This window comes from Astatotilapia calliptera, chromosome 11 (genome assembly GCF_900246225.1).
Source record: "Astatotilapia calliptera chromosome 11, fAstCal1.2, whole genome shotgun sequence".
Taxonomy (NCBI): Eukaryota; Metazoa; Chordata; class Actinopteri; order Cichliformes; family Cichlidae; genus Astatotilapia; species Astatotilapia calliptera.
The window spans coordinates 4,842,316-4,860,563 of record NC_039312.1 but is presented as its reverse complement, the minus strand read 5'-3'; the positions used below and the strand labels follow the sequence as shown (position 1 = coordinate 4,860,563).

The window sequence follows — 18,248 nt, the reverse complement described above, 5'->3', positions numbered from 1 at the left end:
TATAATTATCCTATTGGAGCATTTCACTCTCAAAGTAAAGGCTTCCTTGTGATTCCTTAAGTTTCTAAAAGTAAAATGCCAGCCAGATTCCTCTGTTATCAAGCCCCTCTTCTGTTGAAACAGCTCTAAGTTTGGGTTTAGGAGAGAGACACTCTCTCCACTTTTAAGACTATGCTTAAACCTTCATTTTGTCTGGATCCAGCACATAGTTGGAACTGAATCAGATAAACCTGCAACGTCCCTCAATTAACATCCCTTCGTGCATTTAAATGCCACTACAGAATGTCATTAGCCTTTGTGTGCTGTTTCCTGTAGACTGTGTTTCGTCCTTCTTGTTGTGCTACACTCTCCGCTTTTCTTATCTAAAACTGATTTAATAAATACTCGGCCTTGGTACTGAGGCAGATACCAGAAATAGGTGCGTCTTGGACGCGTCCTCTGACGCGTAAAACTTAATCGTGGTTCCATTCGCTGCCTTCTACGCCACGACGTCATCATGAAGGGGCGGGAGCACGGCGTCGAGTGGGTAACCAAACAGCAGCAGGGGAGAAAGCCACCGGCGGATGCGCATCGTTCAGGTGAGATTCAGTGGAATATAATGATAATTACAATGAGGTGAAGGCATTGACGCGCTCTTTGATTCCTCCTGGTTTGCAGGTAAACGGAAGGATTGTTTTATAAATATGAGAAAACTTAGACGCTTACGCTGATATGGTAGCTACGTAGCTAGTATTAGCTAGCAGTGGGCTGACGGTAATGTGTCGCTCGCTGTTAAACCCGCTTTCCATGTTTCACCACCTTATTGATTTGAATTAGAACAGGCAGTAGAGTAGTCTTCAATAGATTTTAATAATGTTACATTATTAGCCCGGTATTATTGCTCTTACGTGGCTGAAGGTAAAGCTGCTACACACATGGCAACGAAATCGTAACTCCTTCGCCCATGAAAACAGGATAATCAGGGAACCATCGAGCCACATTTTTAAGGCGACTGCTCGATATGTACTTTGACAGCTATACTACTGTCTTTCACTCAGGTCATATACATCATCCCGTTATCCAGCTGTAACTTACACGAGGATTGGGTCTTGAATAGAGAAGTGTTGCATTAGGTCACGATAACAGTTTACTACCTTTCAGTGACCTCTCACTGACCAGACATTTCGTGTGTTTGGTGGAGCTCCAGGTTGTGTAAAGCTGAGTGCAGAGACAAAGCTCGGTCATGCAGCTGGCCAGCTTTCACTTCTGAGGAGACTGCTGAAGAATCCTGTGGTGTCCGTAGAAGAACATCCACCATGTAGAGGATTCCTGAGTGCCGTCTGAATGTTTGATTAAAAACTCTTATGCCTCTTTTCCTCTAGTAATGTTGCAAACACGCTCAAAAGAACTGCGTTGATAGTTTTTGTGACAATTTATTTGCCCACATACCCAGTCACAGCAAACAAGAAAGTTCGGTTCAACCGACATTTCTTGTAACACAAGGGTTTGTCAAAAATCTGCAGTGTCATTCCAGGTGTAACACTGCACATGTGCAAAGCTCACATTTCATTGTTCAGTGATTAGTTGATAACACCAAATTGCGCATACACTAGGTTTTAATGGTTAGAAATGTAAAGGAAAATATCAAGGCTCCGGTAGTGATCTGATTTTTGGAGAAATAGAATTTTTAGTATATGTGTAATATTTTCTAATTGTTAGAGCTCAAAAAAGTTAATAACAAGCTGACATTGGCTATTTGCTGAGTTATCACTATTGGCATTTATGTAAGCTGATACATCAAATTTCATAAAGTAAAGAAGAGGAGATAGATACTAGGGTTCTCACAATATTAGAATTTGAAACTTGATACTGATATCCAGGAAAATACTCAATATCAGTTTTGTAATGCATCCTGCAGCAGTAGAAGTCATGGTGAAGAAATCATAGTTTGAAAAAGTTAACTTGTAATTTTCCCAAATACAAGTTAATTTAACAAAATACGTATTTAAGATGATGTTTAGAGGTTCTGTTCATTCCACAAATTGTTTAGATCATGTCATGACGGATTGTGGGGGGGAAAAAAGTATTTCAGAGCTAAACAAAAGGGTAGAACCACCACAGTGCCTAGACATCTGAGATCATTTAATCATTGTAGCATTTTGGAAAACTTACAAATTAACTTTAAATAAGATGTGGTGTTAGTTTTATATAATAGCGAAATAAAAAAAAACGAAGAAGATAAAAAAAACAAAAACAGTCACTGTGAAAGACTGAACCAGTCACTGCCTGCACTATAAAACTGACCTGACAGCTGGCGGCTAAATTTTTTGAGTTTTTGTTCTTTTTGTGTTTGTTTGTTTTTTTTAAACCTTCAGCTCGTGTACCTAATCTTTGAACCATCCTCACTTCTTAGCATGCGGTGACTAAGGCGGAGGCCTGAAGGCGCTGTGGGTCCATTGGTGGCAGTAGGAGCAGGAATCCAGCTTAGATGAAGGATGAAGAGCCCGGTGCACAGATGTAGGGATGTGGAGCATAACCGTGGACAGTCTGGGGCTGGGGGAGGAACCAGCTGCCTACAGGAGGAACAGCGCATCCCCATCTCCAAAGACGTCATCACTTCCTCCTCTGCCTCGGCCATGTGGTTCATCAGGGATGCCTGCGGCATTGTGTGTGCCATCATCACCTGGCTGCTGGTCTTGTACGCTGAGTTTGTGGTGTTGTTTGTGATGCTGTTGCCCTCCAAGAACCTGATGTACAGTATTGTGAACGGGACTCTGTTCAACACTCTGGCCTTCCTTGCCCTCGCCTCTCACCTCAGGGCCATGTGCACTGACCCTGTAAGTCAGGTTGCATTGGATTATTCATGCATACGAATTGTTTTAATTCTCAATGTCATGCTGACACTTAATGCTCTTTAGCTTTATGAAGTTCTGATTAATGTAGCAGACATTTAATAAAATGACCATTATGGTGATTAATGAGCTGCACATATAACTGAGGTCATCTACTTTATGTACATGTTTCCTGCTAGGGGGCCGTGCCAAAAGGAAACGCCACCAAGGAATACATAGAAAGCCTTCAACTGAAACCAGGACAGGTGGTCTACAAATGTCCCAAGTGCTGCAGCATCAAGCCTGACCGAGCACACCACTGCAGGTAGGGCAAAAATGATGCGAAATTCCCACTGCCGCATTTGACATTCACAAACTTAGTCCTATGCATCGCTTTAGTGCAGTAACGTCCCCAATTGTAACCTTTCATAAATCCTGAAACTGGTGCAATTCCCATTCTCGGAGGGAGTGACCGAGGTTACTTATTTCTAGCTGCAGCTTACAGATAGAGCCCAACCGATACAGGATTTTTGAGACAAATACCATTATTTGTTCATTTAAACATCTGATATCGGGTGATATTTTTTTCTTTCTTACCTATTAAGTATAAACAGATTTCCAGAACATTTGTTGTGTGTAGCTACTTATGATTCCTTACTAAGATAATATGACAGCGGATTCTAAAAATAGGTTTTATTGTCACATCAAGTTGGGGATTACTTGTTTACACTGTGCCACACTCTCCTCGGATCAGAGTCCCTCTGGTGGTCAAAGTATGCAACATCAGCCCTCTAACACAGATGAAGGGTGTTTTCCCTTCTATTGCTTACTTCTCATTTACTGGCTGCTATAAACACATACAAATGCAGACACTAAAATATTTGCCTATAATAAAAGTAGTGATATATTGGTCAGGCTCTATTTACATTTACCCTACATTTGGCCTGCAGGCCACATGCAGGCAAGTTTGAAAAGAGAACTAGTTGTAGAATACACTGTTGAATGTGTTTGGGTGTGATTGCTTTTAAAATGCAGATGTTGTGGTTTGTTTGTTTTTTAGAACCAATCCATAAAGCAACATGAGTGACTAAATAAAGTAACAGACAGTTACAATAAAAGCATATAAAAAACAGGGTGCTACCTTTGTGAGATTCTGTTGTAGTTTCAGAATGATGACATTTTCAGCCTGTTTGAAGGTTAAGAGTTTGTTTTTGGATTAAATTTAGAATTAGGTTTAGGTTCAGACGAAGGTTTGGCTTAACCTGATGGTTACAGTTAGGGAGCAGAGGTTACATTGTGAATGAATACGCTCACAAAGATAGCCAAATAAACATTTGTGTGTGTGTGTCCCTACCAGTCAAAAGTTTGCACACACCTTCTCATTTAATGGTTTTTCCTTATTTTTACTACTTTCTACATTGTAGATACAAACTGAAGATATCGACTTTAAGAAGCAAGATATCGCAGTTATGTAGCAAATAAAAATAATGTCTTATATTTTAGATTACTCAAAAGTAGCCACCTTTAGCTTTGTTGAGAGCGCTGCAAACCCCTGGCCTTCTCTCAGTGAGCTTCATGATGTAGTCACCTGAAATGGTTTTCACGTCACAGGTGTGCCTTAGCAGGCGTCATCTGTGGCGTTTCTTTCCTTCTTAATGGGGTTGGGACCATCAGTTTTGTTGTGCAGAAGTCAGGTTTGTACACAGCTGACAGCCCCATTTGACAGCTGTTAGAATTCATATTATGGCAAGAACCAATCGGCTAAGTAAAGAGAAGTAAGAATCTAACATTACTTTAAGAACTGAAGGTCAGTCAGTCCAGAAAACTGCTAAATCTTTGAATGTGTACCCAAAAACCATCAAGCGCCCCAGGAAGAGTGAGCTCTGCTGCTAAGTATAAATTCATCCGAGTCACCAGCCTCAGAAACCGCAAGTTAACAGCACCTCAGATTAGAGCCCAGATACATGCCACTCCGTTCCGGTTTGTGTTTAGTTGGACCATCATTTCTTTTTCAACAGTACAATGACCCCAAACACACATGGCCTGGCCTCCACAGTCACCTGACCTAAACCCAATCAAGATGGTTTGGGATGAGATGGACTGTAGAGTGAAGGCAAAAAAGACAAGTGCTCAATAACTCTGGGAACTCCTTCAAGACTGTTGGAAAACCATTTCAGGTGACTGCCTCATGAAACTCATCAAGAGAATGGCAAGAGTGTGCAAAGCAGTAATCAAAGCATAGGGTAGCTATTTTGAAAAATATAAAACATATTTTGAGTTATTTCACACTTTTTGTTTATTACATACTTCCATATGTGTTCATTTATAGTTTTGATGCCTTCAGTGAGAATCTACAATGTAAATAGTCATGAAAACAAAGAAAAACAATTAAAACAATTATTTAAAAAATAAAAAACACTTTATCACATACCTAAAACAAAATCGTATTGAATGAAATACGACTTTGTATAAAGTACTTTTGCTATTGTGTTTGTAGTTGAATTCCCCTGCAATTTCAATTCTTCTTGTTCAATGAGAGAAATATAGGCTGTTTTGTGCTTGAACAAGTCTGTTGAAGTCAGGTTCAGTGTTTGGAAATGTGAAGGATAGTGGACAGGTGATGATCACTGAGAGAAGCTCTGTATTTGCATTTGTTAAACCTCTTCACTGAGTTTGTTCACATATCAAAGTAGATCCAAAGAGAACCAACATCTTCTCTGTTTGCATATGAGCAAGAATGTTGCTCTCCAGTTGGCTTGAAAGAAACTGCAACTTTCAAATGAAGGCCTTTACCAGGCTTTATATTTTATGTGCATGTAGGCCCTTGCTTTTCGATTTGGTGTTTAGATCATGCATTAGCGTAGTGTAGTTCAGGATTTCTCTTCTATCTGCATCTCAGACCTCTAAAATATCTTTACCTTTCTTTCTCCAAAACTCTTAAATTTCTGCTCCCATGCTCTTTGTGGCGGAGGTGTGGTCCCTGGCTCAGCTGCAGGGGAGGGGTGGTGCAGTGAGATCACGGGGCAATGCCGTGGTGGTTTGTGACATAGGTGTGTGACGTTTTTAGTTAACGATCTCTCTCTCTCTCTCTCTCGGTGTGTGAATTTTAGTGAAACCGGGGCAGAGAGTGGAGAGGTCAGAATGCGGCTGAAAGCTGCACCTGTGGGTGCCGAGCCGAGGAAACAGACAGAGAGACTGTCAGTAGTGCGTGTCAGCAATAAAAGAGGAAATAAACCCAAACAGTGTGTCTACGTGTGGTCATTCTTCACACTCTTCATCACTTTGCCCTGTATGAGTCACTTGACAGCTCTGTGGTAGCCTATGTCACCATTTTCAATCAAACAGTGTGCAACTAATTGTGATTCAGTGTTCTCTCCCTGATTACATCATTAACAGGGTTAATTTTTAGCCCTGACTTTCACAGTATCTTCTGGTATATAATACACTGCAAAAATAACAATTTCAGTCACTTTGTCTTACATCTGCTTAAAAGCGCCCACATTTTTTTCTCTGTCAGATTTGGATAGTAATCACTTGTAACACCTGTTAGTTGGTAACATTTTAGTCCAGGCTTGATCAGGCTTGGCATGTCTTGAGCCACCCTCACATCTCTCCATCTTCTGATTTCCTCATACGGTTCCACAGTTCCTCTCTTGGCACCCTATCTTCTGCTTTCTCTAGTTTCACAAAGACACAGTGGAGGTCCTTCTGACTCTTTCTATACTTCTCCATCAGCACTCTCAAAGCAAACGTCACATCTGTAGTGCTCTTTTTCTTCATGAAGCCACACTGCCCCTCACTGATCCTCACCTCTCTTCTTATCCTAGTTTCAACAACTGCTTTCACATAAGTTAATGGTTTGGTTCATCGTTGTACATGCATTTAAAATAAAAACAGCATTTCCCTTCAAAATAAAACCAATAAATTTATATTGTGTTTTCCCACAAAACTGCTAAAACCTAAGTCATTCTCAAATGGGAATCTTACCCGACAGCATTTGGTTGCTAGAATGCATCAAACTGCATGATATATACTTATTTAGGTTTGCATCCTAATTTCCCATTTACCTCATGTGAGCTGCATGTAGCCTTGGGGGTGTATATAGAAGGAATATACTAGTAAGAGAGAACAACCTTAGCTCAACTAAACAACTTCAAATTCAGTACTGCTCTTACTCCGTTTCCTGTCAGTACCAACTACTGAAGTGGATTCAGTGAATTCTTGTTGCGATAGGTGATGAACAAACACACATAGAATAGTATAGCTTATCGGGCCTTTATATTGTAATTGTATTCATAGGCATGATTGTAGTCACAAAGCAGTAAAGCAACATATTAAATCTTCTCAGGAAATCCAGTAATGATTTCCAAACACTCGCTGTTTGCACAGAACACCCAGCTTTAGCACTAGCCTTACCACCAGCTTCCTGTTTGCTCAAATGCAGAGAATGTAAATCCTTAAACTTTAGTATTTGCATTAAAAACCTTCATTTTTTTCAGTTTATCCCATATTTCATGTTGTCTTTTAGTTTCTTTGTATATTGACAAAACGTTTTGATCCTGGTTTTCAGTTGAATTTCTTCTCTTACAGTGTTTGCAAACGCTGCATACGGAAGATGGACCACCACTGTCCCTGGGTCAACAACTGTGTTGGAGAGAACAACCAAAAGTACTTTGTGCTTTTCACAGTAAGTCCACTGTTAGTCTGTAAATTGACGAAAAAACACCCTGAAGGTTACACCTGTCACATGATTTTCAATCATAAAGTCACCAGTTGTTGCTATAGAAATGGAGCCGTTTCTTGGTAAATGCCACTCTGTTTGTGGTTAGCCTGTGTTGTCAGTTCCTGCTCATTGTATCCACTTTCTCATTTTTCTTTTTTAACCCAGATGTACATTGCACTCACTTCTCTCCACGCTTTGGTCATGGTGGTCTTCCATTTCCTCTACTGCTTTGAAGATGATTGGACGAGTAAGTGCTTTTTCCTTTTTTTACAGTTCTCTTTAGCCTGCAAACACATAAAGAACAGAGCTCTAGATGTAAATAGACATCTTCCCTCAAACATGACAGTAAAGTAATTTGCTTGATTTTATATTTTGTATTTACATACATAACCATCTTACAATATTCTTCACATTAGTTTCCATTTCTTAAAGGACCATATATCTGTTCTTGTGTTTATCCCATCCTGTTTACATAAATGGGGGACAAACAAACAGAAACGCCTTCTACAGCCACGAAAATCATTGCAATTCAACTAAGGGGGGCACAGGCTGGCTCGTGTGGTCAGTAGATGAGCTACGCCAAATTCCCCTGATCTCAAACCAATCGAGCATCTGTGGGATGTGCTTGAGAAACAAGTCTGATTCATGGAGGCCCCACCTCACATCTTGCAGAACAGATACCACAGCACATCTGTCGAGGGAACCTACACAATATTAGGCAGATGCTCATAATGTTGTGCCTGATCGGTATACATATATGATCTTCATCCACTTTCTATCGGTTATTCTATTCAGCGGTGCTGGGAGTCTGTAGCCTATCCTAGCCCACTGCATCTACATACAACACAAAATCAAAGTTGCACATTCTCCCTCTGGTCTATAGTGGTGTTTGTCCAGCTACATTTTTTTCCATGTGAATTGCCCAGTTTTGAAAATGTTGGCTTTTTTTAGTTTCCAAAGTTATGACCCAGGCACTGCAAAAAAAAAAAATCCACAACTTCTTATCCATAATCAAGGATTCTTATCTATAAACAAGGTTTATGGAATAACCGCGTCATGAGGAAAGAGGTCTTGTTGCTGAGCTTTCAAATGATTTTTTTGGTGGGCTTTTAGTTTGTCAATGCAATTGCTATTTAGGTCCATAATATTAAAGAGAATGCAGGCATTTCTATTGGTGATAAAACCAAGCAACTGAAACCTAAACAATCTGGACATACATCAGACCACAGGCTAGAGGAAAGGATCATTTTGGGCCATCAGACAGATATTTATGTCCTGCCACTATAAGTGTCATTATATGGCAATGCTTGCAACTCCTTAGGACAAATGAAAATATGAAATATTGTTGACATGAGTACATCTTGTCTCTACTTCTTTGTTGTGACATTTATTTTCCTTCCAGTTACTGATGCCGTAACTTCCTGATCCCGTACAATAGTCTTTAAGAAGTTGACCTAAGCTCATACTCGCTGGCTTCAAAGCTTTGCATCGTCACTGTAGAGCTGCAGTTGGATGCAGTAGTTTTTTGATAGAAGTGCAGCAGTTCCTCTATGAATCTCTTCTTTGCCCTTTCACTTCCCTGTGTCCACCTCCCTCCCATTCCCCCAGAGTGCAGTACCTTCTCTCCTCCAGCAACAGTCATCCTCCTCATACTCCTGTGCTTTGAGGGCCTCCTCTTCCTCATCTTCACCTCTGTGATGTTCGGCACCCAAGTCCACTCCATCTGTACCGACGAGACCGTAAGTGACCCAGTTTACCATCCTGTTAACCACCTCCTTTTAACTCCTCTGTCCTTCAGGACTTCTCCCTGCTGCTGCAACTCTCAACTTCTTTTAACATGAATATCTTTAACGTCTCAAAACATCAGCTGACGTCTCTTACTCTGCAGCAGAACTTCAACCTTAAGTGCCTTAAAAGCAAATAATTTGAGTTACACCTACCATCATATCAGAAATTGCAGAGGTGGATCATAGACTTCTGTAGAGCCTGATTTGTTTTTGCAACCAAAGGAAGTCACCTTCTACTGGCTGTTTTTCCATCTTTTTTATGGCAGAGTGACAATAACAATGCCTCAACTCCAACCTGCCAATGTTTAATTCATACTGTCTTTTAAAGTATGAGGCAACTGTGGCTGTGACTGTTGCAGTATCAATCTGTAAATAGGACCTTTCCTCACACGAGACATTTAGACTCAGCAGGAAAAGTGCAGGTGTAACTCATAACAGCAATAATAGTAACATCTCAGTCCTTTCCAGACTTGTGGATTAATGTGATACAAAATCAAGCAATTCTGTACTCCTGTGCTTCTTTCTGTTGTGGAGATGTCTCATGTAACAAAAGGTTCATTAGCCTGATTTATCTATACATCCATCCTCATCCTTCTCCCAGTGTTACTACCCCAACTATATATAAGCTCTCTCTCTCTCACTCACTTTGTCTTTGGTGAGCTAGTTAAACTGAATAAAGTCACAACTTTTCACAGTCAAATAGTGCACGCAGCTTTGTGTGCATTGGCTAGCTCACTTTAATAAAGGAGACTAAAACACAAAGTTTACCAGTTAAACTGCTGAGCAGAGTCCAGATTTTACACCTGCTCATTACCAGTAGTCTGCCCCCTGGTGGTGAGTCTAATGTGCTGTTCATGAAGGGCAGGCCTGTATGCAATTTTATAATAAAGGTCCGTTTGTCAGTGTATCAGCGAAAGAAGGAATCTCTGTCTTCTCAAGTTTGGAGCTGAAATAATCAAGCACACGGCGCCTGTGTGCATGGGAAGCATAGCTCACCAAACCAAACTCTCCCTGTTTTCAACTTCTTTTTGTCTGCAACTCCAGACCTTATTTATTATGAAGAGAGGGCTTTAGCATACACAGGGCTGTGCAACACACAAGGGAAGGGCACAACATCGGCTCTCCACTGTCCTAATTCAGCAGCACCTGACGTGCAGCCCCCGATGATCTTATTTTTATCTTTCTAATACAGAAATGGGTATTTGGAGTTTGTGATTACTGTGATCGCTGGGCCGCAAAAGCACACCAACTGAAGTTTGGTTGTCTCTCGTTTTCAGGGCATAGAGCAATTGAAAAAGGAAGAGAGAAGATGGGCTAAAAAAACTAAGTGGATGAACATGAGGGCGGTATTCGGACACCCTTTCTCCATATTGTGGTTTAGCCCTTTCTCCACCCCCGACCACGGGAAGGCTGAGACCTACCAATATGTGGTGTGAAGGCTCAGCACAGGGAGTGATCAAAACCAAAGTGGGAAGGCCTGCACCCCCCCCCCCCCCCCACACACACACACACACACAGCTCAACGCGATTTACACTGTATATCCCACATTAGCAATGGACAGCTTTTCATGTGCTTTTTTTGTGTTGCCAACTAAGTGCTCTATACGTTTTATTTTTGTGTTGCCTTGAGTGAGTCGAGTTGCAGAGAAAAAGAAACACTTTACAGTCGTGTTTGCAAACACTGTGATGGATCTGTTTGTTTCTGACCTGCTTTCTTTCTCCTCTATCAGAAGCCCCTCTCTCTTCTTACTGTTTCCTTTTTGCTTCTCCCTAAAGGGTTAGTTCAGCTAAATTATAAAGAAAAAGCAGGTATTATGTATTTCCTGTAATTGCCAGCTAATTTCATTACAGTGAAAATAGGAAATGATGTATAAGGTAAACAAAAATGCTTCATAAACTGGCGAAGCACCGAGTTTTAGGACATTTTAAGGACTATTTTAGAGTAAAACTGGCTGGAAACTGCAGGTCTCCAGATTATATTAAAATCACACATCAGGGTTAGAGTTACTGTAATTCCACATTAGCTATTCTGATGCCAGTAGAGAGCTTGGTGGATTTTTTTAGATGAACTGACCCTTTAAATATTACTCAATGTCAGTGTGTTCCAGACATGGACTGGATAAAGCTTTTAAATGGGTCTACTCAGGAATGGATTGTCTGAACCATTCAGTAATCAGACCCACGCTCAGGCCGACCCTCTGTTATAGTGCTGTACATAGCACATCAACATCTTGCCTTTGTTACAGTGGGATTTTTCATAGTTACTGAAAAAAATCTCTCAAGAATCAAATGCAAAGAAAGTGAAAGCAAAACACAACAATTCTAAAAAAGAATTTACATTAGAATTGCATAGAGTGCTCCATTTGGTTATGATAATCTTCACCTTTGTTTCTGGGTTCAGACTTTTCCTCTTTGGTCTTTTTTTCAGCCCCAGTTCTGACACAAAGCTCTCGTGTGGGCTAGTTACACTTAGATGAACATGTCAGTGGACTGAAAGTAAAACTCCATTAATTAGAGAATGGGCTATCCCTCAGTCTGTCCTAACTGAGATGTTATTATGACTGCTGTTGACATTAGAAGGTATTACCGCTTGTTGAATCTGTGCATCACTGACTGTTGTCTAAAAGTAGCTGACCAATGGGGACGCAGCACTGTAAGGCCAGCCATGAGAACTTCACAACGGTGGCGCTCTTGTAGTTTCTATGTATGTTCTACCTTTGAGTGTTTTTGCTCTTCTTTGATTCACTTTTTTCATTCTTGGGAGATTTTTTTAAAATTTCATTAATAGGACAAAAGTTAATCCAAAGACTTTTGGTCTGTTATGTTTGTGATGAGAGTTCTAATTTTCCAAATGGATCCCTTTTCTTCCCTGTTAGCAGTGACTTTCAGATTGTCTCATTCTTACATTCAGGGTGGAGTTGAAAGCAGTTTTGAAAACAGAGCTCTGTTATCTCATCATGTAAAAACCTGCACATTACACTGCATTTAACCGTTTGGGTTCTCATTAATGTAAGACTACACGAGGCAAGGGATCGCAGTGGTACCAAAAAGCAGAGCTGATAGCCTGCTGTGACTAAAGGATAGCAGATGTACTGAATATTTAAAGTGGGCTTGTTATGCTCATTCCCAGCTCCACAGTTCCATTCTTGGTCTCTGTTTTCTTTCAACTGTGAATCATGCAAAGCTAAGCTAGTAATCTTTATTTATCCTGTGAGGGACCTTTGTGCTCATCTGAAACGAGGTGGTGTAGTTCCCTACCTTTGAGGCAGCCCTTTCTCAAAACCAACTATATTCTGATTGGCTGCCTCTTGTAAAAAGAATGTTTGAGTTGGATGGAGCTTCTGTGTCCACAGTCAGAGCCAGAGAGCCATGTTAGAGAGATCCTCTGTCTTTGACATCAAACAGAGGAAAGAGTAGAACAAACTGTTTGAAACTGAGTTTAGAGCAGTCTGAAGTCTCACCTCATTATTTGAAACTTATTTAATATAAGCACCCAGCATAATAACACAAAGTATGGCTCAAAATAAGGAAAAGCAAAACAAATTAGGTCTGATTTAGTAGCTGACCCTTGATCAGCTATTGAAAGTCCATTTTGGAGGATCTCTGTGATTAAACAAAAAAGACCAAAAAGTCACGCTGCAGCTTAATCATGTTTTCAGTGATTTTTAGCACCTACAACATTGTCCCTGTTTCCTCTCTGATACATGCTCAAGAAAAACAAAGCCTCTTGGAAGACAGAAATGCATCTTATTTTTGGCTAAAACAAACCAGGAGGTTTCTGTTTGTTCCAGCAAACAGATCCAGATTCTCAGTGTTTAAGCTGGCAGTCTGAGTTCTGCTAAAGGAAGGAAAGGGAAAGCCTTTCAAAGGTGACTGATGTCGACCTCAGCCTGTCTTTAAGCAGGAAAAACATGTGGGTTAGAATGATGCTGACAGTCTGTCAACATATGTTCATTCTGGATTTTGTTTTTTATGTTGTTGGGGGTTTTTTTGTGTTATTTTTTTTATAAGAAAGGTTTAGCCTCCTACAGTAGCCTCCCACTAACACTCTGTTTGCATGAATACGTGCCAGTGAATCACAGCTCTAAGCCCATGTGGTGTTTTGATGTTGTGAGCGTGTGCCAAATTCAATAAAACCCACAATTCTGCGATTATTTGGGAACCCTTTGATATGAATTTGCTCTGAAGGGACACTGGCTTCAGTTTAAAATCCTCTTCGCTGCCGGAAATGTATAAAATCGTGTTCGGAGTTAAAGAGAAGACGTGGATTTAGAATATTAATTTCTGCACCATGCCAGCCTACAAAGCATTTAACCGAGGTATTAACATTCACTATCCAATTTAAAGTTGTTAAAAAAGAAGATTTAATTTCACTTTGTATTTCTTTGTATTTATCATTTGAGATTTTCTCCTGGGTGAACTGCTTTGTTCCAAAGTGTGCGGTTTTATTCTTCTATTCTTTGTTTACATGATATTGTGTGTATCCTTTGTTTTTGAATGCATGGTACAGCTGAAGGCTAGTTTAATTGTGTATGTGAAACACTGCTGGTATGATGAAGCAGCTGAGTGACGGCAGAGATTATTATTATTGTTTTGTTATTTTTACAGAAATTTTAATTCTTTCTAAATATTCTGAAGAGATTTCAGCACGTGCACAGAGAATAAAATCTTCTCAGATGCAATGCAACAACTGTGTTTGCTTCCTTTGTGGAGGTGCATTTATTTACTTTTGCCTGTCCCTTTATTTTATATTCAAATAGTAATACCGGAGCAGATGTGGGTTTTTTGTTGGGTTTTTTTCCCTCCTTCTCCCCGTGCACACAGTTCTTATATGGCCCTCACATCCTGCATTTTCCCTCCGTCCTTGTCTTCCATTCTGCTCCCACGTCTGGGATCCTCCTCCCCCCGATACTGTGTCCTCTCCTCACTCATGCATTTTTGCTTTGGTTGATAACTCACTCTGCCGAAAGCTTTCCGAAGCAGACAGCCCTTTGTAATCTTGACTGAGGTAAGCTTGCGAACAGCAGTCACATTGGCCGTCCCATCAAGCTTGACATGTCACATGTATGCACGCTTCAATCAGAAGGCCGACGTGTGCTTTCAGTTCCTCCTTTGCTGTTTTACTTCAACCAAACTGTTTGAATGAATGAGTGAGTTCTGTCTGTGATGCATGTGCCATCTGTTTATTTTTGAAGTGCATGCCAGTCTTTTTGGACAGCAGCATGAAATGTTGGGCATGTTTCTTTAAAAACAAATTGAATATCATGGAACCTAAAGCATTTAGAGGACACTGTTAAAACTCATCAGAAGTCAAGTCATCTAACTTCTCAGTTAGTGTTAACTGTAACTTGTGGCCATGAAGCAACCTTTACACCAGTACACTAGAAGATGGCTGTAAAATCCACTGTTTGCACTGCATAAATATAAGTCCCAAAGTTGAAACTAATATTAGATTCAGCCGTCTGAGTTACCCAAATGGATCTTTGACTGTCACTAAAAATACTCTGTCAAGACTCAGGTTGTTTTTTTTTTTTACATTTACATTTAAAACACAAAATTCCCAAAAACTACCTTCAGTGGCATGTACTTGAGTTTCTTAACTAAGCATAAAGACTATAAACAGGGCACCTGCTAGCCTAACCCCGTAAGCACTCTAAAGCTCACAGAACTACATGTTGCCCCAAAAAGTTGATTCTGTTCATTTGGACGGAGCGTTTTCAGTGGGAGAAACGCTTTGTCACTCATCCAAGTGACTTCTTTAATGTCAGCTGATTGCAGGTTTACTTCACCTTATAAAACAGTACCTTTGCACAATGACTGAAACCTCCACCGGCAGGAGTCAAGGAGGCAATTTACGACCATCTATGAATGGAGGAGGGGGCTTAACGGTACCTCCTGCCATGTTACAATGCTGTGATTGCAGCCATTCCCCAACTCTCTGTGAATGGTACTCATGACCATTGATCAATGGTTTTTGATCAGTGCTGATAACAAATTTGCATATTAATGATCAAAAAACTCAACTGCCCATTGTTCGCCATTCAGTCATTATGCACATGTACTAGGATGAAGCGTTTTCAGTGGGAGAAACGTTTCGTCCAGATGAACAGAAGCAACTTTTAAGGATTTCCTAACCTGGATGATTGAGCATGCATCCAGATGAGTACATGTTGCTTTAGGTTAATATCTTGGAACACAGTCCTTCTAAAATAACTTCTTACATTAGTTCTAGAAGTATCTGTCAGCGTTACTTTTTGCCATTATACATTAGAAATCAGAACTGTTGGCCATCTTGAAATGAACCCCAAAACTAACAAACTGGAGGGAAAAACAATCCTATCCCACCTTCTCAAAGTTCAGGGTGACCTCTTCAAGTGCCTTCTGTTTGGACAGCAGTCGTGAACCCCAAATATTGAGTCTACTTTAATGAATGGCAAACATTTTTGAAGCTGGAGCGTGCCTACTATCAGTCAACACCCACACATTGGACATCAAAGCCAGAATCGCATCCAAAAACTCAGACATTGCGTATTTATCAAGCAGGGCTTTAAAGACTCCTTAAAAATGACTGATTTAGCACTTCTAGAGAGGCTGACATGTTTTGAGTGGGAGCCAGGTGAAAGCATCATTACTGTTACTGGTGTTGTATTATAAGCTGCTTCCTGCATTAGCCTAAGCCTCAAGTTTGTGGTAGCTGGCACTTGGTTTGGATTAGGAAGTAACATTCAAAGGTCTGAGGATAAAAATAAACGGACAAATTATTACCAAGAGGGCATCCACTGAAGCCTCATTTACTTCAGCTGGACTTAAATGTGCTTTGAGACAGTCAGCCAGTCCAAATATGTCTCTGGTGCTTTGTTGTAGGAACAAAGACCTGTAAAAGTAATCACATTCCCATCAGCCTCAGCTGCAGTTCAGTTTAGGTGTTAATTAGCAACCATTAGAGCAGCTGGCTCCACTGCCAGTCCCGTTCTCTTTGCTTCCTGGCCAGTACACACAGGATAAATGGCAGCAATGACAAGTAAATGATTAAACCCTCAACCTGAAGACTTTTTATTTTTTTAAATAAGCTGGACATGTTTAAGTGTCTGAGGGACTAGCACAAAAAAGCAAAACCATCACATAGTAACATACTATCACCAGTTTTGTGTTGTGGATGTCATTGATGGTGCATGCAGGTGATCCCATGCAGTGCTTTTTTTTTTTTTTTTTTTTTTTTTGCGCTTTGTTTGTCTCTCTGCCCCTTCACCTCAGAACCTCACTGTTTTTTGTCTCCAGGGGATCGAGCGGCTGAAGGGGGAGACGGGGAAGTGGGGGAAAGTTCCGTGTTGGGAGGCCATGCAGATTGCATTCGGAGGCCCCTTCTCACTGTCCTGGTGCAGCCCTTTTTCAGGCTTGAGCTGCAAGAAGAGCCCTGAGCACCACGTCGCCATCCCCCAGGGAGAGATCATCGAGGAGGATGTCATAGAGATACCACTCAACTAGCGCCACCTGCTGGGGAAAGCATAAATTGCAGACAGGCAGGATTTCTTGACAAGCACAAAGATATTTTTGAAACTGGACTTTCTAAATGTTGAAAAACTGCCCAGAATTTATTTTAATTATGTATGCATTTCTTTATGTACAGGACTTTTTTCTGGATATATTTTACAGTTTCTGTTCCTACCTTCAGTGTAGCCATTTGATAGGTGTGCAGAGCACCCATTATCAAACTTTTGTATCTTAGCTTAATACTTGCACACATAACTGAAGGTCTAATGTGCATTTTAAGGATCTCATATTTCTCTACTAAATCTGCCAAACCTGCAGCATTTTCCTGAATTTGTCTCTAGGAAAACGCTGTGAGGACTCAAAGCTCAGTCAGCTCAGTGTTTGGAGAAGAGAATACTGTAAAGTGCCTCCCTGAGCTGCCTCAGAACACCACTAACAGCAGCTCTGCTCCAGCACTGTAGCACAAATGGTTCCTTTCAACCTTCTTGCCTTCCCCCCCAGATTTGAACAGCCAGTTTCACAGATAACGGTTAAGCCTAGAAATACAAACTCTCCATTTGGAAAAGGTTTTTAGTCTAAGATTAGGCTTGACCCATGTCTGAGAAACTAGTTCGAGCTCACCTCGTGCCTTATCTATCTTTACTGAGCAAATGTTTGAAACACTACATTGTTTTATTACTCATCTTGATTCCAGACTGTCTCAAGTTGCCATTTTCATATTTCTCGCTCCATTGCACATGTGGGAAAAGGGCAGTAGATGACTTCATATAGAGGATTTTTATTGTGTGTGTATGTAAGCTGGAGGATAAGGGCTTCTAACTGCTAAATGGCTGCTGGACATTATGGGATCACTTATGTTTAATCATGTTTACATTGCTTTAATAATCTACTCATTGTGTGGGTTCCTTCCTTATATGAATGGTCATTCTTTTTTGTTTGTTTGTTTTAAATCTAGTGACAGATTATTTGTTTGTTTTTAGCAAATACATCTGCAGTGTTTGAATTGTACACTAAAAGCTACTGACAGTCCAGTTCAAAACTTAATAGGAACATTTTTTCATACAGCCTTATCATCTCATCTAATCGACTGCGAGAAAGGAAAAAAACATATTTATCAACGTGTCAGAGCACTCCTTACGTTGTGGTACATCTTATCTCCTGTTGTGTTTTTCTGCACTGATTCCATTCTGTTCCACTGTGACCACTTTCAGCTCTTCTGCTTCGATGCCTTTGATGATAGCCAACCACAGAAGACAAATACAGCTGTTGTGGTAGAAGTGTGTATCATAATTGGAGAAAACATTACACCTCATTTGCAGCTGAGGCACAGCTAAGTGGTCTGGAATAAATGGGTGTTCAGACAGAACAGCAGGCATGTTGTTTGTATCGTCCTGGGGGAAACACGGTGCCCTCCAAATTTTCATTCAATTTAATTTG

At 40.5% G+C, this 18,248-nt stretch overlaps 1 protein-coding gene across 3 annotated transcripts; it reads left to right on the top strand.

Moving 5' to 3' along the window:
• Positions 1–437: 437 nt before the first annotated feature.
• Positions 438–18,177, top strand: LOC113031447 (palmitoyltransferase ZDHHC3-like). Of its 3 annotated transcripts, XR_003273742.1 has the most exons (8): positions 438–578; positions 2,393–2,816; positions 3,011–3,135; positions 7,401–7,497; positions 7,699–7,780; positions 9,142–9,272; positions 10,598–16,498; positions 16,599–16,658. XR_003273742.1 is itself a non-coding variant. In XM_026183527.1 (7 exons), the coding sequence occupies exons 2-7, from the start codon at positions 2,475–2,477 to the stop codon at positions 16,803–16,805; spliced, it is 984 nt and encodes a 327-aa protein (XP_026039312.1). In that variant the 5' UTR covers positions 440–578; positions 2,393–2,474; the 3' UTR covers positions 16,806–18,177. The 3 variants fall into 3 exon arrangements, 2 of the variants coding, with proteins under 2 accessions (XP_026039312.1, XP_026039313.1); XM_026183527.1 differs by lacking the exon at positions 10,598–16,498 and having other exon boundaries at positions 440–578; positions 16,599–18,177; XM_026183528.1 differs by lacking the exons at positions 438–578; positions 10,598–16,498 and adding an exon at positions 585–657 and having other exon boundaries at positions 16,599–18,177.
• The last annotated feature ends 71 nt before the right edge of the window (positions 18,178–18,248 follow it).